This window comes from Rattus norvegicus, chromosome 1 (genome assembly GCF_021556685.1).
Source record: "Rattus norvegicus strain SHRSP/BbbUtx chromosome 1, alternate assembly SHRSP_T2T, whole genome shotgun sequence".
NCBI lineage: Eukaryota > Metazoa > Chordata > Mammalia > Rodentia > Muridae > Rattus > Rattus norvegicus.
The window spans coordinates 250,329,015-250,356,178 of record NC_141534.1 but is presented as its reverse complement, the minus strand read 5'-3'; the positions used below and the strand labels follow the sequence as shown (position 1 = coordinate 250,356,178).

At 40.0% G+C, this 27,164-nt stretch overlaps 1 protein-coding gene across 1 annotated transcript in view; it reads right to left on the bottom strand.

The window, feature by feature from the left end:
* Positions 1-8,487: 8,487 nt before the first annotated feature.
* Positions 8,488-27,164, bottom strand: part of LOC148007905 (cytochrome P450 2C42-like) — a 98,183-nt gene continuing 79,506 nt past the window's right edge. The window contains exons 5-6 of the mRNA XM_087604307.1: positions 26,542-26,683; positions 8,488-8,955 (exon numbers count right to left, since the gene is read on the bottom strand). Of these exons, the coding sequence (XP_087460433.1) occupies positions 8,774-8,955; positions 26,542-26,683 (324 nt within the window). The 3' untranslated portion in view covers positions 8,488-8,773. The remainder of the gene's footprint in view (positions 8,956-26,541; positions 26,684-27,164) is intronic.

Below are 27,164 nucleotides of genomic sequence, written 5' to 3'. Positions count from 1 at the left end.
AGAATATCGCAAATACATAGACAAATGCCAGCAGCAAACCACTGAACTGAGAGGAGGACCCTCGTTGAAGGAATCAGGAAAAGGACTGAAAGAACTTAAGGGGCTTGAGACCCCATATGAACAACAATGCCAACCAACCATAGCCTCCAGTGACTAAGCCACTACACAAAAACTATACATGGACTGACCCTGGGCTCCAACTGCATAGATAGCAATGAATAGCTTAGTAAGGGCACCAGTGGATGGGGAAGTCCTTGGTTCTGCCAAGGCTGGACCCCCACTGAACGGGATTGTTGGGGGGAGGGCGGTAATGGGGGGAGGATGGGAAGGGGAACACCGATATAGAAGGGGAACGGGAGCAGTTAGGGGTATGTTGGCCTGGAAACCAGGAAAGGGAACAGCAATTGCAAGGTAAATAAGAAATATCCAATTTCATAAAGATGGAGAAAAAAAAAAAACTTCAGCGACAGCAGATGCTGGTGAGGATGTGGAGAAAGATGAACACTCCTCCATTGTTGGTGGGATTCCAGACTGGTACAAGAGGGGTAGGGTTGGGGTATGTTGGCCTGGAAACCAGGAAAGGGAATAACATTTGAAATGTAAATAAGAAATTCCCAATTTCATAAGGATGAGGAAAAAAAGAAAAAAAAAACAGGAAGAATAAGATGAAAATCCCAGAAGCCAGAGGGAGGGAAGAACTTGGGTTTGGGAAGAATACGGGAAAGGGCAAGGGGGAACAGGGTCGCATACAGGGTGGAGAGATAGGATAGAAACTCTGAAGGCCAGTATAACAAATGTAATTATGTGACCTCAGGGGTTGGGATCTGGGGTTACCCTCTAAAAACCAGAAATCTGGGAGGTGAGAGAATTTCTGGATTCAAATGAAGAACCCTTAAATAAAATGCATTACAGTAGAGATAGGGACCTTGTACAGCATACCTCAAATAGGAAGACAGGGCATCAAGTGTACATTTGGGGTTGCCATCTCACAGTCAAACCCCTGACCCAGAATTGTTCCTGTTTAAAATAACTTCAGGGACAAAAATGAAGAAGAATCTGAGGGAAAGGAGGTTCAGCGATTGGCCCACCTTTGGATTCAGCTCAGGTGGTTGTTCCAAGGCTTGACCCTATTACTTATGCTGTGGTGTGGTTATAGGTAGGAGCCTAGCATGTCATTAATCTGAGAGATCCAACAAACAACTGATATAGATGCAATAATTATACCTAAACAATGGACTGAAGTTGAGAACCCCTGTGTTTGAATTAGGGAAAGGCTGGAAGAAGCTGAGGAGGAGGGTGACCCCATAGAAAAATCATCAATCTCAACTAACCTGAACCCCTGAGATCTTTCTTTCACGAAACCACCAACCAAGCAGCATACATGAGCTGGTCTGAGGTCCCCTGACATATATACAGCAGACTTCCTGGTCTGGCCTCAATGGGAAAAGTGCCTAACCCTGGAGAGAGTTGAGGCCTCAGGAAGTGTGGAGGCTTGGCCATATGAGGTTGGAACATCCTCTTGGAGATGATAAGATGAATGGGATAAGGAACTGTAAGAGGGTGACCAGGGAGGAGGGCAATGACTGGACTATAAAAAAATAAAAGTAATAATAGAAAATAAAATAAATAAAAATAAAACAGAAAATCCTGTTGTAGAACGTGTGTAGTCTACCACTATGTGTCCCACCATACACCCTTTTATTCACATATTTTTACTTGAAAATGTTCATTGCAATGAGTCATTGGTCTGGTTGAAGATCTCTGGCTTCCACTACATCATCAATAAAAGACCCTGACAGGAACTCCTCTCACATACCCTGATGTTGGCATATGTCATAGAGATCCTTTACCTTTGGATCTGCAGGACCTGCCCTTTTACACACTCCAGCAGTTCATAGATGAGGTAGATGTTAGGGATGGGTCAACTCAAAGCCCTGTATTTGGGGCTGTGTGGTAGCTAAATTGATGGTCCCACCAGCTCTCCTGAACTCATACCACCAGGACAAACTCTCCAGCATTACACCTGCTATCTCACACAGAACTGTAATCAACAAGGAACGAGGCCAACTCTTACACTTTCATACTGTAGAAGCTGGCTCACCCATGCCATTGTCATCATGTCATCATATCATCTACTGTGCTACCCAGGCAAAATGCAGGGCCTCCCTCCCAGTGATGCAGCAAGGTAGGGTGGGCCAGTTCTCCTACCTTCATGACCCCATGTCTATTTCTTCAAACCATGATAGTGGAGAGGGCATCTTTCTAGTGTCTACCCCACATCATGGTAGGCAAGTGGCAAGTCCAGCTTTCTCACTCTCACACACTCAAGGCTGATGTACTCACAAGCAACTAGGCCTAGCTCTACTGTACTTTCAGGATGAGCTGCAAAGCCTACTCTCAGGGTGCTGCAGCTGGAGAGCAATGGGGCCAGCTCTTCCACAAGGCCCCAGCAAAGAATGAGGCAGTTTTTCACAGGCTGCAGATATCAACATGACCCCAAATGTCAGCCCAGGTCAGGGACATTCTCCTGGTCTTTGGTGATAATAGACTCTCACTGTCTCAGGGTCATGAACCTAGACATGGCCTTCGGTGGCAGCATAGACCAACACTTCAAAATGTCCTTAGGCAGTATCACTGTCTATTCATATCATGGTGCTCCTCACTACTCTCAAGTCTTCAGTTCCAACTCTTTACATTGTGAACACATCCTTCCACTTCTTTTTCTCTTCCATCTCTCCATCACTTAGCTACATGAGGTGGCCTCTTCTGTTTCCATGTCCCCACTATTTAGTATCTCACCTAAAGTCACCCACATTGACTCCTGGGAGCCTCCCCTCTCCCAAGTCTCTGGGACTTCTTAGAGATTCCCCTCCCCTCTCCACTCCCCTTTCCCCAACCCCAGCAGTTTCAGATTTCAATACATTCTCCTAGTGTTCTGGGTCTCTCTCTTGTCTCTCCCCATACCTAATCCTCTCTCCCATTCCCCCTTTCCCTTCCTCCTCTCGCCCAGTTCCCTCCCTCCCTCTACTCCCTGTGACTATTTGGTTTCCCTGTCTAAGTATGATTCAAGCATCCTTGCTCAGGCCTTCTCATTTAACTTCTTTGAGCTTATGAGTGTATCAAGAGTATGCTCTACTTAAAAATAATATCTACTCATCAGTGAGGACATACCATGCATGCCATTAGACGCTGAAAAAAGACTCTGAGATCCCAAGAAATACTTTTTAATAATGCAAAATAAGTCAATGATATTAACTGCTCTAACAAGTAAAATGCCAGTCAGGTGGTGGTGGCATATGCCTTTAATCCCTGTATTCAAAAGGCAGAAGCAGGTTGATTTCTGAATTCCAAGCCAGTCTTGTCTACAGAAAAAGTTCCAGAACAGCCAGAATTACAAATATAAATCTTGTCTCAAAAAAAAAACAACAACAAAAAACAAAAATAAGTGGAGAGGGATTTTGAGATCATTTATCATCATTCTGTTATCCTGAGGCTTTTCCTGGAATACTGCTTTATAGAAGTATAGAGGATTTTAATCCGGCAACATGGTCACTCTGGCAAGGGATCATGTCCAAAGACCCAGGTTGTGTGATCTAGCTGGAATGCAGACATACCACACATCTTTAATACCTTTGGTTGGAATTTAGACACACAGGTGTAGTGGGTGGGCCTAATGCTGATTCCTCAAGACCTGGTTACCCCAGAGACAAAAGAGTACACACGTAGATAAACAAAAGTGATACTATGTGACCTTACTCCCAAGTTTTTTCTGATTGGTAAATAAAGACGCCAACTACCAATAGTTGGACAGAAGAAACATAGTTAGTCTTGAGGATTCCAGGGCTTTGGATTGGGGGAAGAACCACAAGAGAAAGAAGGGCATGATGGAGAAACCATGATAGGTAAGGTGAGTCATGAAAATGTGGCCCTAAGGGTTGACCAATTGGACTTTTTTTAGTTAATGTTTTATGAATCCTTTTATTTTGCTGATGTTACTATTTTATATATATGAATGTACATACAGATTCACAGGCAGAAGAAAACCTCAAGCCCTACCCCCAGTAAGAGATACGAGAACTGTAGGATACCTGACAAGGAAAGCTACAGATCAGGTGTGGAACCAGAACAATTGGATGAAGTATGTTACAGTCAGCAAATCCAAAAGGAATTGGAAATATGAAGAATATTTTGACATCAGACATGGAAATGCAGAATTTGGGGTTTACTCTGCAGGTTTTTAGTATAACTTTGGTCCAGTATTTCCTACTATATTTCCTTTCCTTCCCCTTTGACAGTAATATATATCTGGGCCAATTGGACTTAAGAGCATCCCAGATGAAATATAGTAAGTAATTTCTCAATGTTATCCATAGGAAAATAAATTTTAATAGCATAGACAGCAGATATCTACCAAGCTCTTGTGATGTTTAAGGTTCATTGTAAATAATCAAAATTGTGTGTCTTTTATCTAGGATCTGAAAGATCAAGGCTGGGTAGAAATTCCAGATGGGGATTAAAATTTTCTGTAATACATGTTTGGTATGCACCTTTAAGATAAAATTAATTGGCAGAAGGAAACAGCCATATTTGAAAGTGACATCTAATTGAGGTGCAGACAAAATGATACAACAGAGAAAGTTTATAGAGAAAGAGCCAGGTAGGATGTGCCCAACTCTCATGGCAATAGGACAGAAAAGAGAAGCTATTTAAGAGTAGCGCAAGGAGAGTCAGTCAGTTCTGTGTAGAGCATTTGAGTGAGCTTGGAGGCAGTGCAGTGAGTGCAGTGCAGTGGAGTTGAGTTCATTTATAAGTTCATGCAGTTCAGTGCAGGTCAGCAGAGGAAGTTGAAGCCAGAGAATAAGAAGCCAAAGGATTAGAACATATTTCCAGAATTAGTTTCAGGCCAATCAGGGCCATTCAGAAAGAAATTGAGGGAAGCCAGATTGAGTCAATCAGTTTGGAAAGTACTTTGTGTCAAAATAGCTGAATTGGACCAGCCAGCCAGAATTCAGAGAAAACTAGAAACGTAAGCATCTTCAACATTAAGCATCCAAGACAGCAATTACATCTGATGAATAAAAGTTACATTTACATAGAAAATAGCAAAATACAAGGTACAAGCTATATGAGTTCAATTTAACAATGAATTTTATTTAATTCCATATAAATGCATATGTATATATGGCATGTGTTGGAAGTAAGTTGTAAATGTACCCATGTATATGTGCAGATATATATGCATCTAAGCATTAATATCTTACATTAATCAGTGATATTAGTTCTTTTGGGTTAACTTGAGAATTTAAGTTAAAGTTCTTCAAAATAGTAGGGCAGAATAAAAATAATGTCATTTGAGCCAGATCCTCTCTTACACAAATCCATTATCCTGTAAAAAAAAATTATATAATTAACCTCTTCTACTTGACAGGAACAACCAGTGTGATTGCAGCTCTAACAAAGAGAATGGCAAACAGATTCTTTGAGAAATGAACTTCAAAAGGCCAATTACTGAATTGGAGTGATGCTCAGTGGTTAAGAATACAGGCTGATCAAACCCAGACAATATTGCTGATGCCAAGAAGTGAATGCTGACAGGAGCTTGATATACCTGTATCCTGCAATGCTCTGCCAGAGTATGATAAATACAGAGGCAAATGCTGACAGCCAACCACTGAACTGAGAATGGGGTCCCCATTGGAGAAGTTAGAAATAGAATTGAAGGAGCTGAAGAGGTTTGCAACCACATAAGAAAAACAATATCTACCAACCAGAGTTCCCAGGGACTAAACTACTACCGAAAGAGTATACATGGACAGACCCATGGCTCCAGCTGCATATGTAGGAGAGGGTGGCCATGTTGGGTGCCAATGAGAGGAGAAGTCCTTGGCCCTGCCAAAGTTGGATCCCCCAATGTAAGGGAATGTCAGAGTAGGGAGGTAGGAAGGGGTGAGAGGTGGATGGGGGAACATCCTCATAGAAGAAGGGGAGGGGAACGGAATAGAGGCTTTATGAAATGAGAAAGGGGATAACATTTTAAATGTAAATTTAAAAATATCCAATAAAAGAGAAACCAGAGGAGACTACTCTCTGCCCACAATTCTGACTCTAGAGGAAAACACCTAGTGCCATCTGGGCCCCCTGCACACAGGGATCCAGGAGCAGTCAGGGCTAATGCACATGCCTACAGGAGGGACAACCATTGTCAGAAACAGCAATACAAGGTAACACCAGAGACAACCTGATGGCGAGAGGCAAGTGCAGGAGCCCAAGCAACAGAAACCAAGACTGGATGATACCATCAGAGCCCAATTCTCCCACCAAAGCAAACACTGAATATCCAAACACACCAGAAAAGCAAGAACTAGATTTCAAATCACATTTTATCATGATGATGGAGGACTTTAAGGTCATAAATAACCCTAAGGAAACACAGGACAACAAAAGTAAACGACTAGAAGTCCTTGAAGAGGAAACACAAAAATCCCTTAAAAAACTACAGGAAAAAACAAACAAACAAGAGAAGGAAATGAACAAAACCATCCAGGAGTTAAAAATGGAAATAGAAACAATAAAGGAAGCACAAAGGGAGACAACCCTGGAGATAGAAAAACTAGGAAAGAGATAAGGAGTCAGAGATGCGAGCATCACCAACAGAATACAAGAGATAGAAGAAAGAATCTCAGGAGAAGAAGATTCCATACACAACTACCAAAGATAATGTAAAACAGAAAAAGTTACTAGCCCAAAACATTAAGGAAATCCAGGACACAATGAGAAGATCAAGTCAAAGGATAATAGGTATAGAAGAGAGTGAAGACTCCTGACTCAAAGGACCAGTAAATATCTTCAACAAAATCATAGAAAAAAATTCCCTAACCTAAAGAAAGAGATGCCCACATACAAGAAGCCTACAGAACTCCAAATAGATTGGACCAGAAAAGAAACTCCTCCCGTCACATAATAGTCAAAACACCAAATGCACAAAACAAAGAATATTAAAAGGAGTAAGGGGAAAGGGTCAAGTAATGTATAAAGGCAGAGTTATCAGAATTACACCAGACTTCTCACCAGAGTCTATAAAAGCCAGAAGGTCCTAGACCAATGTCATAAAGACCATAAGAGGACACAAAAGCCAGCCCAGATTACTATATCCAGCAAAAACCTCAATTAACATAGATGGAGAAACCAAGATATTCCATGATAAAACCAAATTTACAAAATATCTTTCTACAAATCCAGCCCTACAAAGGAAAATAAATGGTTAACCCCAACATAATGAGGCAAATTACACCCTAGAAAAAGCAAGAAACTAATCTTTTTTTCTGAAAAGCAAAGAGAAGAGAAGCACACAAACATAATTTCACCTCCAAATATGAAGATAACAAGAAATCACAATTACTGTTCCTTATTATCTCTCAATAACAATGGACTCAATTCTACAATAAAAAGACAGATTAACAAACTGGATACACAATGAGGATCCAGAATTTTCCTGCATGCAAAAAACACACCTCTGAGACAAAGACAGACATGACCTCAGTTTAAAAGGCTGTAAAACAACTTTCCAAGCAAATGGTCTGAAGAAGCAAGCTGGAGTAGTCATTCTAATATTAAATAAATCAATTTTCAAACAAAAGTCATTAAAAAAGATGAGGAAGGACACTTCACATTCATCAAAGGAAAAATCCACTAAGATGAACTTTCAATCCTAAATATCTATGCTCCAAATACAAGGGCACTTACATACATAAAAGAAACCTTACTAAATCTCAAAGCACACATTGCACCTCACACAATAATAGTAGGAGATTTCAACAACCCCACTCAAATCAATGAACAGATCATGGAAACAGAAATTAAACAGAGACATAGACAGACTACCACAAGTTATGAACCAAATGGACTTAACAGATATTTATAGAATATTCTATCCTAAAACAAAAAGATATACCTTCTTCTTACCACCGCATGGTACTTTCTCCAAAATTGACCATATAATCAGTCACAAAACAGGCCTCAACAGATACAGAAAGATAGAAGTAATCCCATGTATCCTATCAGACCACCACAGGCTAAAGCTGGTCTTCAATAACAATAAGTGAAAAATGCCCACATATACATGTAAGTTGAACGATGCTCTACTCAATGATAACCTGGTCAAGGAAGAAATAAAGAAAGAAATTAAAGACTTCTTAGAATTTAATGAAAATGAAGGTACAACATACCCAAACTTATGGGACACAATGAAACCTATGCTAAGAGGAAAACTCATAGCTCTGAGGGTCTGCAGAAAGAAACAGGAGAGAGCAATCATGACAGTTAATGTGCCATCCTCCCTATGTTGGGCCCTTTCTCTGTGTTCTTTTATAGCATCCTTCTTATTTTGATCTAACACTGCAGTTACTATTAGTGAGACTTTGCTAAAGAGCCTTTCTACCACTCACTCTTTCTTTCTTTATACTATAATGAAGAAACAAAACTATCTTGAGACATTCTTTTAATTTATTACCACTTTCCTTATGACCAAAAAAGGACAATATATCAGTTTTTGCTATAGATAAATGATAGGTAGATAGATAGATAGATAGATAGATAGATAGATAGATAGATAATAGATAGATAGATAGATAATAGATAGATAGATAGATAGATAGATAGATAGATAGATAGATAGATAGATAGATTCCCAGAACTCAGGTGGTAGGGTAGAGAGATATGTATGACAGAAGAGATTACCTATACCCTCAAGGAAAGGGCTTTAGGGAGAAATCCATTATATGGGAATGAAGCATATCTGGAACTTGGGTGGCACAGAAACAAATCCATTGGCAACTGGGTTGGTATCAAGTTCTTTCAGATCAACTGGAGATTTCAGGTTAAAATTCTGTAAAATTGTGGTCAGGAATAAAAATAATTCTGTTCGAGCCAGACCCTCTCCCACACAAATTCGTTTTCCTGCAAATAAAAAAATACAGAATGTAATTAACTCCTTGTACTTGACTTGGATAAGGACTGTGCTCACCACTATAATAATAGACAATCTATGTCTCTCTTTGATATGGATGGATGGATGGATGGATGGATGGATGGATGGATGGATGGATGGATAGATGGATGGACATTTGGATGGACAAATGTAAAAATGATAGACATATTTTTCTCTGTGTCTAATACAAGGAAACACAGTATTAAAGTAACTGTATAAAAAGCTTGAGTGGGTGAAATAGCTATTCTGAACACTGGACGTCCCATCAACACAATGACAACAAAGCAACACTTATTTAACTGCTCCTGGAAGTGAGTAGCCCTGGTAAACCCTGGAATTTAATTGAGCACAAAAGGAGAGCTGGTGTGCTCCAGAGAATATGAAGTATGCAAGAATCAGCTTACCACTGTTCTGGAAGCAAATACCAGGATAATTTAAAAGACTATCATCAAAGGGAAAAAGGGGAGAAGAGAAAGTGGGGCAACATAGACAGAAGGCTCCACCCAAATAAAAATGGTTTAAATAAGCAGATAACCAAAAACCTTCCTAACCAAGGAACTTTACAGAAAACCTTCACATATCTCTTAGCAAATACTCAGAGTACTATAGCCAGCAGCCATCTTGAGAATAATCCTAAATTATAAAACTTAAATTTCTCTGGGGACTAGAATACCTGATATCATTGCAAACTGAGTCACCACAGATGAACAGTTCACAGCTATAACTGGACAGGTAGTTGTCACCACAGACAGTTGCTTAGAAAAGAATGTGTAATGTGTACTGAATACAATATGTCATCCATTGACTCATATATTCGATTAAATATATAGTCCATAATTGTCAATGCTGTTTTATAATGTGGAAACTTTAGTAGGTAGAAACCTAGGATTGAAACTCAGTCACTGAAGATGTATCTTGAATGTTTATAGTCTCTCTAGCTTCCACCAGGCCATCTGTTTCATGTTCAGCCACAATGTGAAGTGTATGTTTCCAGCCACCCCAGTGCCACATATTTCCAGTTCCCCAAGCCTCCTACCAAGTAGCAAGTGCTAGGAAACCATCAATTCTTTGAACAAACTGGGGCTTCTGTGTCATGTCTCTTCGTCCACTTTAGACTATCCTCCCTCAAATCTTAAGCCAAAATAAGTCCTTATAGTGCTTAACTGGCATTTGTACACAAGAACAAGAAAAATAACTTGTACAGAATACTGGTACCAAGGTGTGGGCTATCATGATACTGGCAGCCTTCCTCACAAGTGCAAGGTGTCCTACTGTCTAGGAAAATAGTTTTATATCTAGACACACAATCCAACCACACTATGATCTAGTTGATGAGTTTAGAAAAAATAGGTCAACATTCTAAAGGCCCACTAATGTGGGTCTGAAGATATGTCTTGCCTCAGAGAAAATGCATGGGCATTGAGAATAATGATCAGATAAAATATAATCTACTAACCCAGAAGAAAATACATGTAAGTTTCAAGGGATGCATACAAGTTAGTCTGTGTTACCCAGATTTTTTTTTGAAATCCAAATATAATTACATCATTGACTCCTTCCCTTTACTTTCTGTAAACTTCTCCATGCCCTGCTTGCTCCCTCTCAAATCCATGATCTCTTTTACTATGTTATTGTTACATGTAAATGTTAAAATATATATACATATATATAATTAAATGTATACATAACATATATACATAAATATAAAAACATAACATGCTGACTCCATTAATGTTACTTCTTTGTGACCCGCGGATCCCGGCCCGCAGCAGCTCTCTGCTCCCAGACCCCATGGGAAAGAGACCTCACCGCCTGGTCAGGTGGGCACTCCTGAGGCTGCAGAGCGGAAGAGACCACCAACACTGCCCACCCCTGCCCACATCCCTGGCGCAAGAGGAAACTGTATAAGGCCTCTGGGCTCCTGTGGGGGAGGGCCCAGGAGCGGCAGGACCCCTGCCTGAGACACCGCGGGAACCTAAAGGAAACAGACCAGATAAACAGTTCTCTGCACCCAAATCCCGGGGGGAGGGAGAGCTAAACTTTCAGAGAGGCAGACAAGCCTGGGAAACCAGAAGAGACTGCTCTCTGTACATACATCTCGGACGCCAGAGGAAAACACCAAAGGCCATCTGGAACCCTGGTGCACTGAAGCTCCTGGAAGGGGCGGCACAGGTCTTCCTGGTTGCTGCCGCTGCAGAGAGCCCATGGGCAGCACCCCGCGAGTGAACTTGAGCCTCGGGACCACAGGTAAGACCAACTTGTCTGCTGCAAGAAAGCTGCCTGGTGAACTCAAGACACAGGCCCACAGGAACAACTGAAAACCTATAGAGAGGAAAAACTACACGCCCGAAAGCAGAACACTCTGTCCCCATAACTGACTGAAAGAGAGGAAAACAGGTCTACAGCACTACTGACACACAGGCTTATAGGACAGTCTATCCACTGTCAGAAATAGCAGAACAAAGTAACACTAGAGATAATCTGATGGCGAGAGGCAAGCACAGGAACCCAAGCAACAGAAACCAAGACTACATGGCATCATCGGAGCCCAATTCTCCCACCAAAACAAACATGGAATATCCAAACACACCAGAAAAGCAAGATCTAGTTTCAAAATCATATTTGATCATGATGCTGGAGGACTTCAAGAAAGACGTGAAGAACTCCCTTAGGGAAAAAAGGAAAACATTAATAAACAAGTAGAAGCCTACAGAGAGGAATTGCAAAAATCCCTGAAAGAATCGCAAAAATCCCTGAAAGAATTCCAGGAAAACACAATCAAACAGGTGAAGGAACTAAAAATGGAAATAGAAGCAATCAAGAAAGAACACATGGAAACAACCCTGGATATAGAAAACCAAAAGAAGAGACAAGGAGCTGTAGATACAAGCTTCACCAACAGAATACAAGAGATGGAAAAGAGAATATCAGGAGCAGAAGATTCCATAGAAATCATTGACTCAACTGTCAAAGATAATGTAAAGCGGAAAAAGCTACTGGTCCAAAACATACAGGAAATCCAGGACTCAATGAGAAGATCAAACCTAAGGATAATAGGTATAGAAGAGAGTGAAGAGTCCCAGCTCAAAGGACCAGTAAATATCTTCAACAAAATCATAGAAGAAAACTTCCCAAACCTAAAAAAAGAGATACCCATAGGCATACAAGAAGCCTACAGAACTCCAAATAGATTGGACCAGAAAAGAAACACCTCCCGTCACATAATAGTCAAAACACCAAACGCACAAAATAAAAAAAGACTATTAAAAGCAGTAAGGGAAAAAGGTCAAGTAACATATAAAGGCAAACCTGTCAGAATCACACAAACTTTTCGCCAGAAACTATGAAGGCCAGAAGATCCTAGACTGGTGGCATACAGACTCTAAGAGAACACAAATGCCAGCCCAGGTTACTGTATCCTGCAAAATTCTCAATTAACATAGATGGAGAAACCAAGATATCCCATGACAAAACCAAATTTACACAATATCTTTCTACAAATCCAGAACTACAAAGGATAATAAATGGTAAAGCCCAACATAAGGAGGCAAGCTATACCCTAGAAGAAGCAAGAAACTAATCGTCTTGGCAACAAAACAAAGAGAATGAAAGCACACAAACATAACCTCACATCCAAATATGAATATAACGGGAAGCAATAATCACTATTCCTTAATATCTCTCAACATCAATGGCCTCAACTCCCCAATGAAAAGACATAGATTAACAAACTGGATACACAACGAGGACCCTGCATTCTGCTGCCTACAGGAAACACACCTCAGAGACAAAGACAGACATTACCTCAGAGTGAAAGCCTGGAAAACAATTTTCCAAGCAAATGGTCAGAAGAAGCAAGCTGGAGTAGCCATTCTAATATCAAATAAAATCAATTTTCAACCAAAAGTCATCAAAAAAGTTAAGGACACTTCACATTCATCAAAGAAAAAATCCACCAAGATGAACTCTCAATCCTAAATATCTATGCCCCAAATACAAGGGCACCTACATATGTAAAAGAAACCTTACTAAAGCTCAAAACACACATTGCACTTCACACAATAATAGTGGGAGATTTCAACACCCCACTCTCATCAATGGACATATCATGGAAACAGAAATTAAACAGAGATGTAGACAGACTAAGAGAAGTCATGATCCAAATGGACTTAATGGATATTTATAGAACATTCTATCCTGAAGCAAAAGGATATACATTCTTCTCAGCTCCTCATGGTACTTTCTCCAAAATTGACCATATAATTGGTCAAAAAACGGGCCTCAATAGGTACAGAAAGATAGACATAATCCCATGTGTGCTATCGGACCACCACGGCCTAAAACTGGTCTTCAATAGCAATAAGAAATTGAACAATGCTCTACTCAATGATAACCTGGTCAAGGAAGAAATAAAGAAAGAAATTAAAAACTTTTTAGAATTTAATGAAAATGAAGGTACAACATACCCAAACTTATGGGACACAATGAAAGCTGTGCTAAGAGCAAAACTCATAGCTCTGAGTACCTGCAGAAAGAAACATGAAAGAGCATATGTCAGCAGCTTGACAGCACACCTAAAAGCTCTAGAACAAAAAGAAGCAAATACACCCAGGAGGAGTAGAAGGCAGGAAATAATCAAACTCAGAGCTGAAATCAACCAAGTAGAAACAAAAAGGACCATAGAAAGAATCAACAGAACCAAAAGTTGGTTCTTTGAGAAAATCAACAAGATAGATAAACCCTTAGCCAGACTAACGAGAGGACACAGAGAGTGCGTCCAAATTAACAAAATCAGAAATGAAAAGGGAGACATAACAACAGATTCAGAGGAAATTCAAAAAATCATCAGATCTTACTATAAAAACCTATATTCAACAAAACTTGAAAATCTTCAGGAAATGGACAATTTCCTAGACAGATACCAGGTACCGAAGTTAAATCAGGAACAGATAAACCAGTTAAACAACCCCATAAATCCTAAGGAAATAGAAGCAGTCATTAAAGGTCTCCCAACCAAAAGGAGCCCAGGTCCAGACGGGTTTAGTGCAGAATTCTATCAAATCTTCATTAGAATTCATAGAAGACCTCATACCAATATTATCCAAACTATTCCACAAAATTGAAACAGATGGATCACTACCGAATACATTCTACAAAGCCACAATTACTCTTATACCTAAACCACACAAAGACCCAACAAAGAAAGAGAACTTCAGACCAATTTCCCTTATGAATATTGACGCAAAAATACTCAACAAAATTCTGGCAAACCGAATCCAAGAGCACATCAAAACAATCATCCACCATGACCAAGTAGGCTTCATCCCAGGCATGCAGGGATGGTTTAATATACGGAAAACCATCAACGTGATCCATTATATAAACAAACTGAAAGAACAAAACCACATGATCATTTCATTAGACGCTGAGAAAGCATTTGACAAAATTCAACACCCCTTCATGATAAAAGTCCTGGAAAGAATAGGAATTCAAGGCCCATACCTGAACATAGTAAAAGCCATACACAGCAAACCAGTTGCTAACATTAAACTAAATGGAGAGAAACTTGAAGCAATCCCACTAAAATCAGGGACTAGACAAGGCTGCCCACTCTCTCCCTACTTATAAAATATAGTTCTTGAAGTTCTAGTCAGAGCAATCAGACAACAAAAGGAGGTCAAGGCGATACAGATCAGAAAAGAAGAAGTCAAAATATCACTATTTGCAGATGATATGATAGTATATTTAAGTGATCCCAAAAGTTCCACCAGAGAACTACTAAAGCTGATAAACAACTTCAGCAAAGTGGCTGGGTATAAAATTAACTCAAATAAATCAGTTGCCTTCCTCTATACAAAAGAGAAACAAGCCGAGAAAGAAATTAGGGAAACGACACCCTTCATAATAGACCCAAATAATATAAAGTACCTCGGTGTGACTTTAACCAAGCAAGTAAAAGATCTGTACAATAAGAACTTCAAAACAATGAAGAAGGAAATTGACGAAGACCTCAGAAGATGGAAAGATCTCCCATGCTCATGGATTGGCAGGATTAATATAGTAAAAATGGCCATTTTACCAAAAGCAATCTACAGATTCAATGCAATCCCCATCAAAATACCAATCCAATTCTTCAAAGAGTTAGACAGAACAATTTGCAAATTCATCTGGAATAACAAAAAACCCAGGATAGCTAAAGCTATCCTCAACAATAAAAGGACTTCAGGGGGAATCACTATCCCTGAACTCAAGCAATATTACAGAGCAATAGTGATAAAAGCTGCATGGTATTGGTACAGAGACAGACAGATAGACCACTGGAATAGAATTGAAGACCCAGAAATGAACCCACACACCTATGGTCACTTGATTTTTGACAAAGGAGCCAAAACCATCCAATGGAAAAAAGATAGCATTTTCAGCAAATGGTACTGGTTCAACTGGAGGTCAACATGTAGAAGAATGCAGATCGATCCATGCTTATCCCCCTGTACAAAGCTTAAGTCCAAGTGGATCAAGGACCTCCACATCAAACCAGACACACTCAAACTAATAGAAGAAAAACTAGGGAAGCATCTGGAACACATGGGCACTGGAAAAAATTTCCTAAACAAAACACCAATGGCTTACGCTCTAAGATCAAGAATCGACAAATGGGATCTCATAAAACTGCAAAGCTTCTGTAAGGCAAAGGACACTGTGGTTAGGACAAAACGGCAAACAACAGATTGGGAAAAGATCTTTACCAATCCTACAACAGATAGAGGCCTTATATCCAAAATATACAAAGAACTCAAGAAGTTAGACCGCAGAGAAACAAATAACCCTATTAAAAAATGGTGTTCAGAGCTAAACAAAAAATTCACAGCTGAGGAATGCCCTATGGCTGAGAAACACCTAAAGAAATGTTCAACATCTTTAGTCATAAGGGAAATGCAAATCAAAACAACCCTGAGATTTCACCTCACACCAGTGAGAATGGCTAACATCAAAAACTCAGGTGACAGCAGATGCTGGCGAGGATGTGGAGAAAGAGGAACACTCCTCCATTGTTGGTGGGATTGCAGACTGGTACAACCATTCTGGAAATCAGTCTGGAGGTTCCTCAGAAAATTGGACATTGAACTGCCTGAGGATCCAGCTATACCACTCTTGGGCTTATACTCAAAAGTTGCTCCAACATATAAAAAAGACACGTGCTCCACTATGTTCATTGTAGCCTTCTTTATAATAGCCAGAAGCTGGAAAGAACCCAGATGCCCTTCAACAGAGGATTGGATACAGAAAATGTGGTACATCTACACAATGGAATATTGCTCAGCTATCAAAAACAACGACTTTATGAAATTCGTAGGCAAATGGTTGGAACTGGAAAACATCATCCTGAGTGAGCTAACCCAATCACAGAAAGATATACATGGTATGCACTCATTGATAAGTGGCTATTAGCCCAAATGCTTGAATCACCCTAGATGCCTAGAACAAATGAAACTCAAGACGGATGATCAAAATGTGAATGCTTCACTCCTTCTTTAAAAGGGGAACAAGAATACCCTTGGCAGGGAAGAGAGAGGCAAAGATTAAAACAGAGACTGAAGGAACACCCATTCAGAGCCTGCCCCACATGTGGCCCATACATATACAGCCACCCAATTTGACAAGATGGATGAAGCAAAGAAGTGCAGACCGACAGGAGCCGGATGTAGATCGCTCCTGAGAGACACAGCCAGAATACAGAAAATACAGAGGCGAATGCCAGCAGCAAACCACTGAACTGAGAATAGGACCCCCGTTGAAGGAATCAGAGAAAGAACTGGAAGAGCTTGAAGGGGCTCGAGACCCCATATGTACAACAATGCCAAGCAACCAGAGCTTCCAGGGACTAAGCCACTACCTAAATACTATACATGGACTGACCCTGGACTCTGACCTCATAGGTAGCAATGAATATCCTAGTAAGAGCACCAGTGGAATGGGAAGCCCTGGGTCCTGCTAAGACTGAACCCCCAGTGAACTAGACTGGTGGGGGGAGGGCGGCAATGGGGGGAGGGTTGGGAGGGGTACACCCATAAGGAAGGGGAGGGGAGAGGGGGATGTTTGCCCGGATACCGGGAAAGGGAATAACACTTGAAATGTATATAAGAAATACTCAAGTTAATAAAAAAAAGTTACTTGTTTGCATATAATTTAAAAGCTAACAAGTTAGTAATTTAAAAACAATTAGGAGGCTCATCAATGGGGACAAAGTTTTTTCCCCACTCTTGGTATTCTTTAGCTGTCTGTGGTACTTTGTTTAGGAATGGAGCCCCAAGAGATTTCCCTTTTTCATGCTAGCATACCTATTGGTGCTGTACATGCTCAGATATTGTTAGGCAGCAGTATAACTGAGATATAATGGGTCGAATTTTCCTGTCACTTCTAGGAGACACAATTTCATAAGGGAAGGAGGCAACCAATATTCCTACCTATCTATGATATTGATGATCTACAATAATACCAAGCATGTCAAAATATCTCTATGGGTTCAATAGTGACAACACATATCTTATTGGTAAACAGTGGCTGTCTTGTCAGGAGCCATAATAGACAAGCTAATAACCAGCAGGTGATCATCCTGGGATGGCCAGCCTTGGATTATTATATAATCTGTGACTGGTTTGCCCTTATGAAGCAAGGCTGTAAGAGACTCATTTTAGGAAAGATGTCTGCTATTAAAATGCTTTTCCTGTTGTTATTATTAAACATATACAACAATCATTAAGTAATAGCACACCCCTTTGGAGCAGATCTCTGCGATCAATGAAAATGTACTGTCTCGTAGTGCTGCCATATAGACAAATAGATCACTTCTTAAGTCTTAATGATAATCCTATAAGAATTCCTAAATTATATCAGTGATTGTTAAGCTCTTTTATAGTGGGACTGCTATTAAGTCTTTTTCTGATAGTCAAAACTGCAGTAAGAACTCTGCCAGTCTCCCAAGTGTCAACAGTTAATTGTTCCTAGTACCCAGACTTTCTCCTACTCAGAACACATTCTAAGAGGTTGTAAAACAATTAACCAACAATCATAAAAAAGGGAACCAGTGATTTATTATAAGTGCTAGGACAGCGGATAAAATATTTACTGGGTTTATCTATACAAAGCTTCACTAATAACTTAGTTATGATTTTAAACATTCAGTGAACCGTGGAGCTGTGACAGGTGATGGATGGTTGGCAACATAATTACTGCTGATGGATATGCATGTAAATATTCTCTGTTTTAACTTCTATTTCAATTTATGATTTGAATTTTCATATTAACTTGTGATGAACTTTATAACATGTGATCATGTATTCTGTAAGATATTTAAATGCTGAAGACTGAGCTCAAGAGTCAAGGACTGAGCTGGAGGGGATTGAGTCAGGACTGAGTGAAGTAGAACTGAACTGAATTGAGCTAGGAGAACTGAGCTAAAAAGATCTGGGCTGAGAAGAAATGCAGAGTGGAATAACTTAGAGACTACAGGTAACATAAGAGAGAAATGTGCAGAATGCAAAGGGAAAGAGGCAAATGAAGAAACTGGAGAGAGCAGAAGGAGCAGGCAGGTTTTTCCTTACCATGGAACAAAACAGGTCATTTCTCAATAGCAACGCAAGCTTAGTCTTATTAAAAGGAATATGTCTTTTCTCTTACAAACTTGGGTTTAAGTAATTTAGCATTAAAAGGGTAGAAGCTATTTCTTTCCCTATGCAATAAAGATTAAAGCTCATCTTTCATACAGAATGAATGAGTTCTTTCTGTACTGGGGCTTGGTATTTTGCTCCATATGCATATGCAAGTATGGATGTCTGTGTAAGTATGTAATTGTGAGATTGTATGCATGTGTATGTGTAAGAATGTAATTGTAGGCTGAGTCCTACTATTTTGAGTCTAAATGTATAAATACTACATATATGAAAGTATATACATTTATGCATGTTTGCCTATGTAAAAGTTTTTCCTTCTGCAAGTGCTAGTCACTTCTCTTGGTTCAATAGACCTTTATTGCTCCAAACTTACGCCTAGCATGACAAGCAAGAAGCCTAGGGACAAAAGGGAAAAGGCTCTGACAATTTATCCTCTACTTTATCTCCTGATGTCCTAGAATGAGGTGCTAAATGCCAGAGACTGAAGTTTCTGGCCTCAGAGGAAAACAAAAGGCAGGTCAGTTACAATAGCAGAGCATAGTGACTTAGATATAAATAAGTAAATCAGCTACAGTAACATAGTAACTTAGACTTAGCTAAGAAAACATATTATTATACAGCAACCCTAAATATCTCCTAAGAAGAGTTTTAAACCCATATCTCTTAAGAGAAAGTCTTACCCTCTGCCAACGCTCTTCCCCCTCTGCTGCCTCAAGAAGAACCAACAATAAAGAAGACTAATGCTGCAGCTGGCCCCCCAGCACTGAATAATTGGTCTTTTTTTTAAATTTTCTTCTCCATTGTTATTAAATTGGGTATTTCATATTTACATTACAAATGTTATTCCCTTTCCTTGTTTCCAGGTAAACATACCCCTAAACCCTTCCCTTCCCTTCTATATGGGTGTTCCAATCCCCACCCTCCCCACATTGCAACCCTCCTTCCAAAAATCCCATTCACTGGGGGTTCAGACGAGGCAGGACCAAGGGCTTCCCTTTCCACTGGTGCCCTTACTAGGCTATTCATGGCTACATAGGCAGTTGGAGTCCAGGGTCAGCCCATGTGCAGTCTTTGGGTAGTGGCTTAGTCCCTGGAAGTTCTGGTTGGTTGGCATTGTTGTTCATATGGGGTCTCAAGGCCCCTCAAACTGTTTCAGTCCTTTCTCTGAATCCTTCAACAAGAGTTGAGTTCTCAGTTCAGTGGTTTGCTGCTGGCATTCATATATATTTTTGCCATATTCTGGCTGTGTCTCTCAGGAGAGATCTACATCTGGTCCCTGTAAGCTTGCACTTCTTTCATTCATCCATTGAATCGAGTTTGGTGGCTGTATATGTATGGGCCACATGTGGGGCAGGCTCTGAATGGGCATTCCTTCAGTCTCTGTTCAAAACTTTGCCTCCATATCCCCTCCCTAGGATATTCTTGTTCCCCTTTTAAAGTAGGAGTGAAGCATCCACATTTTGCTGATCCTTCTTGAGTTTCATGTGTTCTGTGCATTTAGGGTAATTTGAGCATTTGGGCTAATATCCACCTATCAATGAGTGCATACCATGTGTGTTTTTCTGTGATTGGGTTACCTCACTCAGGATGATACTTTCCAGTTCCATCATTTTGCCTATGAATTTCATAAAGTCATTGTTTTTGATAGCTAAGTAGTATATTCCATTGTGTAGATGTAACACATTTTCTGTAGCCATTCCTCTGTTGAAGGACATGTGGGCTCTTACCAGCTTCTGGCTAGTATAAATGAGGCTGCTATTAACATAGTGATGCATATGTCTTTGTTATACATTGGGGCATCTTTTGGATATATACCCAAGAGGGGTATAGATGGGTCCTCAGGTAGTTCAATATCAAATGATCGGAGGAAGCTCCAGACTGATTTCCAGAATAGTTGTACCAGCCTGCAATCCCAGCAACAATGGAGGAGTGTTCCTCTTTCTCCACATACTCACCAACATCTGCTGTCACCTGAGTTTTTGATCTTAGCCATTCTGACTGGTGTGAGGTGGAATCTCAGGGTTGTTTTGATCTGTATTTCCCTTATGACTAAAGATGTCGAACATTTCTTTAGGTGTTTCTAAGCTTTTCGGCGTTCCTCAGCTGTGAATTCTTTGTTTAGCTCTGAACCCCATTTTTAACAGGATTATTTGTCTCCCTGCAGTCTAACTTCATGAGTTCTTTGTATACTTTGGATATAAGCCCTCTCTGAAGTCTAACTTCATGAGTTCTTTGTATACTTTGGATATAAGCCCTCTATCAGTTGTAGAATTAGTAAAGCTCTTTTCCCAATTTGTTGCTTGCAGTTTTGTTATAACAACAATGTCCTTTGACTTACAGAAGCTTTGAAGTTTTACAAGATCCCATTTGCCGATTCTTGATCTTAGAGCATAAGCCATTGGTGTTTTGTTCCAAAAGTTTTCTCCAGTGCCCCTGTGTTCAAGATTCTTCCCCACTTTTTCTTCTATTAGTTTGAGTGGATCTGGTTTGATGTGGAGGTCCTTGATCCACTTGGACTTAAGCTTTGTACAGAGTGATGAGCATGGAATGATGCATTCTTCTACATGCTGACCTCCAGTTGAACGACCACCATTTGCTGAACATGCTGTTTTTATCCATTGGACGATTTTGGCTCCATTGTCAAAAATCAACTGATCATGGGTGTGTGGGTTGATTTCTGGATCTGCAATTCTATTCCACTGGTCTATCTGTCTGTCTCTATACCAATACCATGCAGTTTTTATCACTATCACTCTGTAATACTGCTTGAGATAAGGGATAATGATTTACACAGAAGTCCTTTTACTGTTGAGAATAGTTTTATCTATACTGGGTTTTTTGTTATTCCAGATGAAATTGCCATTTGTTTTGTCTAACACTATGAAGACTGGGTTGAAATTTTGATGGGGATTGCATTGACTCTGTAGATCACTTTTGGTAAAATGGCTATTTTTACAATATTAATCCTGCCAATCCATGAGTATGGGAGAACTTTCCAACTTCTGAGATCTTCTTCACCTTCTTTCTTCAGAGGGTTGACATTCTTCTCATACAGATCTTTCACTTGCTTAGTTAAAGTCACACCAAGGTATTTTATATTATTTGGGACTGTTATGAAGCATGTCATTTCCCTTATTTCTTTCTCGGCTTGTTTCTCTTTTGTGTAGAGGAAGGCTACTGATTTATTTGAGTTAATTTTATACCCAGGCACTTTGCTGAAGGTTTTTATCAGGTTAAGTAGTTCTCTGGTGGAACTTTTAGGATCACTTAAGTATACTACCATATCATCTGCAAATAGTGATGTTTTGACCTCTTCCTTTCCAATCTGTATCCCCTTGATCTCCTTTTGTTGTCTTATTGCTCTGGCTAGGACGTCGAGAACTATATTGAATGAGTAGAGAGAGAGTGAGCACCCTTGTCTAGTCCCTGATTTTAGTGGAATTGCTTCAAGTTTCTCTCCATTTAGTTTAATGTTACCGATTGGTTTGCTGTATATGGCTTTTACTATGTTTAGGTATGGGCCTTGAATTCCTATTCTTTCCAGGACTTTTATCATGAAGGGGTGTTGAATTTTGTCAAATGCTTTCTCAGCATCTAATAAAATGATCATGTGGTTTTATTCTTTCAGTTTCTTTATATAGTGGGTTACTTTGATGGTGTTCCATACATTAAACCATCCCTGCATGCCTGGGATGAAGCTTACTTGATAATGGTGGATGATTGTTTTGATGTGCTCTTGGATTCAGTTGGCCAGATTTTTATTGAGTATTTTTACGTCGATATTCATAAGGGAAATTGGTCTGAAGTTCTCTTTCTTTCTTGGGTCTTTGTGTGGTTTAGGTATAAGAGTAATTGTGGCTTCATAGAAGGAGTTCGGTAGCACTCCATCTGTTTCAATTTCGTGGAATAGTTTGGATAGTATTGGTACGAGGTCTTCTATGAAGGTCTGATAGAATTCTGCAGTGAACCTGTCTGGACCTAGGCTCTTTTTGGTTGGGAGACCTTTAATGACTGCTTCTATTTCGTTAGGAGTTATGGGGTTGTTTAACTAGTTTATCTGTTCCTGATTTAACTTCGGTACCTGGTATCTGTCTAGGAAATTCTCCATCCTGCAGATTTTCAGGTTTTGTTGAATATAGGCTTTTGTAGTAGGATCTGATGATTTTTTTTAATTTCCTCTGATTCTACAGCTATATCTCCCTTTTCATTTCTGATTTTGTTAATGTGTTCACACTCTCTGTGTCCTCTTGTTAGTCTGACTAAGTGTTTATCTATCTTGTTGATTTTCTCAAAGAACCAACTTTTGGTTCTGTTGATTCTTTCTATGGTCCTTTTTGTTTCTACTTGGTTGATTTCAGCTCTGAGTTTGATTATTTCCTGCCTTCTGCTCCTCCTGGGTGTATTTGCTTCTTTTTGTTCTAGAGCTTTTAGGTGTGCTGTCAAGCTGCAGATATATGCTCTCTCCTGTTTCTTTCTGCAGGCACTCAGAGCTATGAGTTTTGCTCTTAGCACAGCTTACACTGTGTCCCATAAGTTTGGATATGTTGTACCTTCATTTTCATTAAGTTCTAAGAAGTCTTTCATTTCTTTTTTTATTTCTTCCTTGACCAGGTTATCATTGAGTAGAGCATTGTTCAACTTCCATGTATATGTGGGTGTTCTTCCCTTGTTATTGAAGACCAGCTTTAGCCCGTGGTGGTCTGATAGGACACATGGTATTATTTCTATCTTTCTGTATCTGTTGAGGCTTGTTTTTTGATCAATTACATGGTCAATTTTGGAGAACGTACCATGAGGTGGTGAGAAGAAGGTATATCCTTTTGTTTTAGGATAGAATACTCTACAAATGTCTGTTAAGTCCATTTGGTTCATGACTTCTCTTAGTCTGTCTACGTCTCTGCTTAATTTCTGTTTCCATGATCTGTCCATTGATGAGAGTGGGGTGTTGAAATCTCCTACTATTATTGTGTGAGGTGCAAGGAGTGTTTCAGCTTAGTAAGGTTTCTTTTATGTATGTAGGTGACGTTGTACTTGCAACATAGATATTTAGTATTGAGAGTTCATCTTGGTGGATTTTACCTTTGATGAATATGAAGTGTCCTTCCTTATCTTTTTTGATGACTTTTGGTTAAAAATCAATTTTATTCGATATTAGGATGGCTACTCCAGCTTGCTTCTTCAGACCATTTGCTTGGAAGGTTGTTTTCCAGCCTTTTACTCTGAGGTAGTGTCTGTCTTTTTCTCTGAGGTGTGTTTCCTGTAGGCAGCAAAATGTTGGGTCCTCATTTCGTATTCAGTTTGTTAATCTGTGTCTTTTTATTGGGGAATTGACTCGATTGATGTTGAGAGATATTAAGAAATAGTGATTGTTGCTTCCTGTTATATTTATGTTTGAATGTGAGATTATGTTTGTGTGCTTTTCTTTGTTTTTTTGCAAAAATGATTAATTTCTTGCTTTTTTCTAGGGTGTAGCTTACCTCCTTGTGTTTGGGGTTTACCATTTATTATCCTTTTTAGGGCTGGATTTGTAGAAAGATATTGTGTAAATTTGGTTTTGTCATGGAATATCTTGGTTTCTCCATCTATGTTAATTGAGAGTTTTGCTGCATACTGTAACCTTGGCTGGCATTTTTGTTCTATTATGTCTGTGTGACATCTGTCCAGGATCTTATGACTTTCATAGTCTCTGGTGAGAAGTCTGGTGTAATTCTGGTAGGTCTGCCTCTATATGTTACTTGACCTTTTTTCCTTACTGCTTTTAATATTTTTCTTTGTTTTGTGCATTTGGCGTTTTAGCTATTATGTGACGGGAGGACTTTCTTTTCTGGTCCAATCTATTTGGAGTTCTGTAGGCTTCCTGTATGTTCAAGGACATCTCTTGCTTTAGGTTAGGGAAGTTTTCTTCTATGATTTTGTTGAAGATATTTCCATGTCCTTTGATTTGGGAATCTTCAATCTCTTCTATACCTATTATCCTTAGGTTTAATCTTCTCATTGTGTCCTGGATTTCCTTTATGTTTTGGGCCAGTAGCTTTTTCTGTTTCACATTATCTTCGGCAGTTGTGTCGATGATTTCTATAAAATCTTCTGCTCCTGAGATACCCTCTTCTATCTCTTGCATTCTGTTGGTGATGTTTGTATCTGCCGCTCCTTGTCTCTTCCTTTGGTGTTCTATTTCCAGGGTTGTCTCCCTTTGTGCTTCCTTTATTGCTTCTATATACATTTTTAATTCCTTCACCTGTTTGATTGTGTTTTCCCATAATTCTTTCAGGGATTTTTGTGTTTCCTCTCTATACGCTTCTGCTTGTTTATTTGTATTTTCCTGCATTTCTCTAAGGGAATTCTTCATGTCTTTCTTGAAGTCCTCCATCATCATGACCAAATGTGATTTTCAATCCAGATCTTGCTTTTCTGGTGTCTTTGGACATTCAGTGTTTGCTTTGGTGGGAGAATTGGTCTCCGATGATGCCATAAAGTCTTGGTTTCTGTTGCTTGGGTTCCTGAGCTTGTCTCTTGCCATCATGTTGTCTCTGGTGTTACCTTGTTCTGCTATTTCTGACAGTGGTTAGACCGTCCTATAGGCCTGTTTGTCAGGAGTGCTGTAGACCTGTTTTCCTGTTTTCTTTCAGCCAGTTATACGAATAGGGTGTTCTGCTTTCAGGCGTGTAGTCATTCCTGTCTCCTGGTCTTCAAGTGTTCCTGTGGGCATGGGTCCTGAGGCCACTTGGCAGGTCACTTGGAGCAGAAATGTTAGTCATGCCTCTCGTCTCAGGCCTGAAGCCACTCCTAGTAGCTGGGTTTCAGCTCTCAGTGAGGGCATCAAACAGAAGGGCCTGTCCCACTTTCTCTTGTGTCCCTGTGCACAGAGGGCACAGATGGTGCTATGTGTTTTCCTCTAAAGTCGGGAATGTGGGCAGAGAGTAGTCTCTTATGGCATCCCAGGTGTGTCTGCCCCTCTGAAGGTCTAGCTCCCTCCCATGTGATTTGGGTGCAGGGCGCTGTTTGACTGGGTCCCTTCAGACACGGGAGCAGTCTGGACCGCAGCCTGGACCACAGAGTTCCTGCAGCTTGAGTGCCCCCTTCTTCCTGTTCTCAGAGGCCCTATACAGCTTCCTCTTGGGCCAGGGATGTGGGCAAGGGTGGGCAGTACTGGTGGTCTCTCCTGCCCTGCAATCTCAGGAGTGCCCATCTGTCTGGGCGATGAGCTCTCTCTCTCTCTCCCACAGGGTTTGGGAGCAGGGAGCTGTGGGCCGGGATCAGCGAGGTTCAGGCCCCAGCTAGAAACCAGAAGTGTCCGGTCCCAGAGGAATTTTTGTGTCCTGAGTCCACCAGGCTGGTCACTTGGAGCAGAAAATTTGGTCTTTCCTCTTGTCTCTGGCATGAAGTCACTCCTCAGAGCTGGGTTTCAGCTCTCAGTGAGGGCAACAACCAGAAGGGCCTGCCCCACCTTCTCTCAGGACCCTGTGCACTGGGGGGAGCATAGATAGTGTTAGACATTTTCCTCTAGAGTCTGGAATGTGGCCAGAGAGTAGTCTCTTCTGGCTTCCCAAGTGTGTCTCTGTCTAATTGTTTTTAAAGTCCCTCCAAGAGGTACTGGAAATTTATTCAACTTCTCTGAGATAGCGAGGTCCTGCTTCTTCTTATCTATATTTGCAGACAAGTGTCTTTCTCACATTCATCAAAGAAGTTTGCCTTTGCAACAAAGAAAGACCCTTATATAAAACCATAACTGATAAAAATTCAAAGAATAATTGAGCACTGGGTGTCTAGCTCCAGCAGAAACATCTACAACATAAGTCCTGCAGGTAAGGCTCAAGGAGCATTGCAAAAGCATAGGTGGAAATATTGTAAGATTCAAAAAGCCCAGGAAATAATTTTGAATACCTGTTGAGAAAGGGAAAAAGTAGTCACTTTTCTTAACCTTGCCATTCTCATCCAGAAAGTGACTAGGATCAAACTTCTCTGGGTTGGGGAATTCTTTATCATCATACAACACAGAAGTCAATGATGCTATGACAGTGGTGCCCTGGAAACAAAAAGAATAGACAGGTCAAGTTATAAAAAGATTACAAAACAATGATCATGGCATAGTAAAAGCTTATGAGCAAATCATACCCAAACAAGGGTACATATACAAGAGTATATCTAGACAGACAAATCATGTAATACACAGGAATGGGTTGGCAGTAGTCCAGTGGCAGTAATCTTGATACAGTGTCCTCCAAATAAGTAATGGTATGTTCTGTTATCAACAGAACACTGTTATGCATCACCATCCACTTCTTTCCTATGCCACTGTTATTACTGAATCATGCATGCTTGAAATGTGGTTTCAAATGTAAGGTTTTGTGTGAAAATTGGAAGTATCTACTCATAGCAGTGTTGCATAAGTAGTATCTGATGAAAGTAAAAATGTCTTGTGGAATAACATGGACAAAACCAAATTATTCAGAGTTTTCCCTGACACACAGTTTATTTGCCTTAATTTTAAAACATAGGTGAGGTCT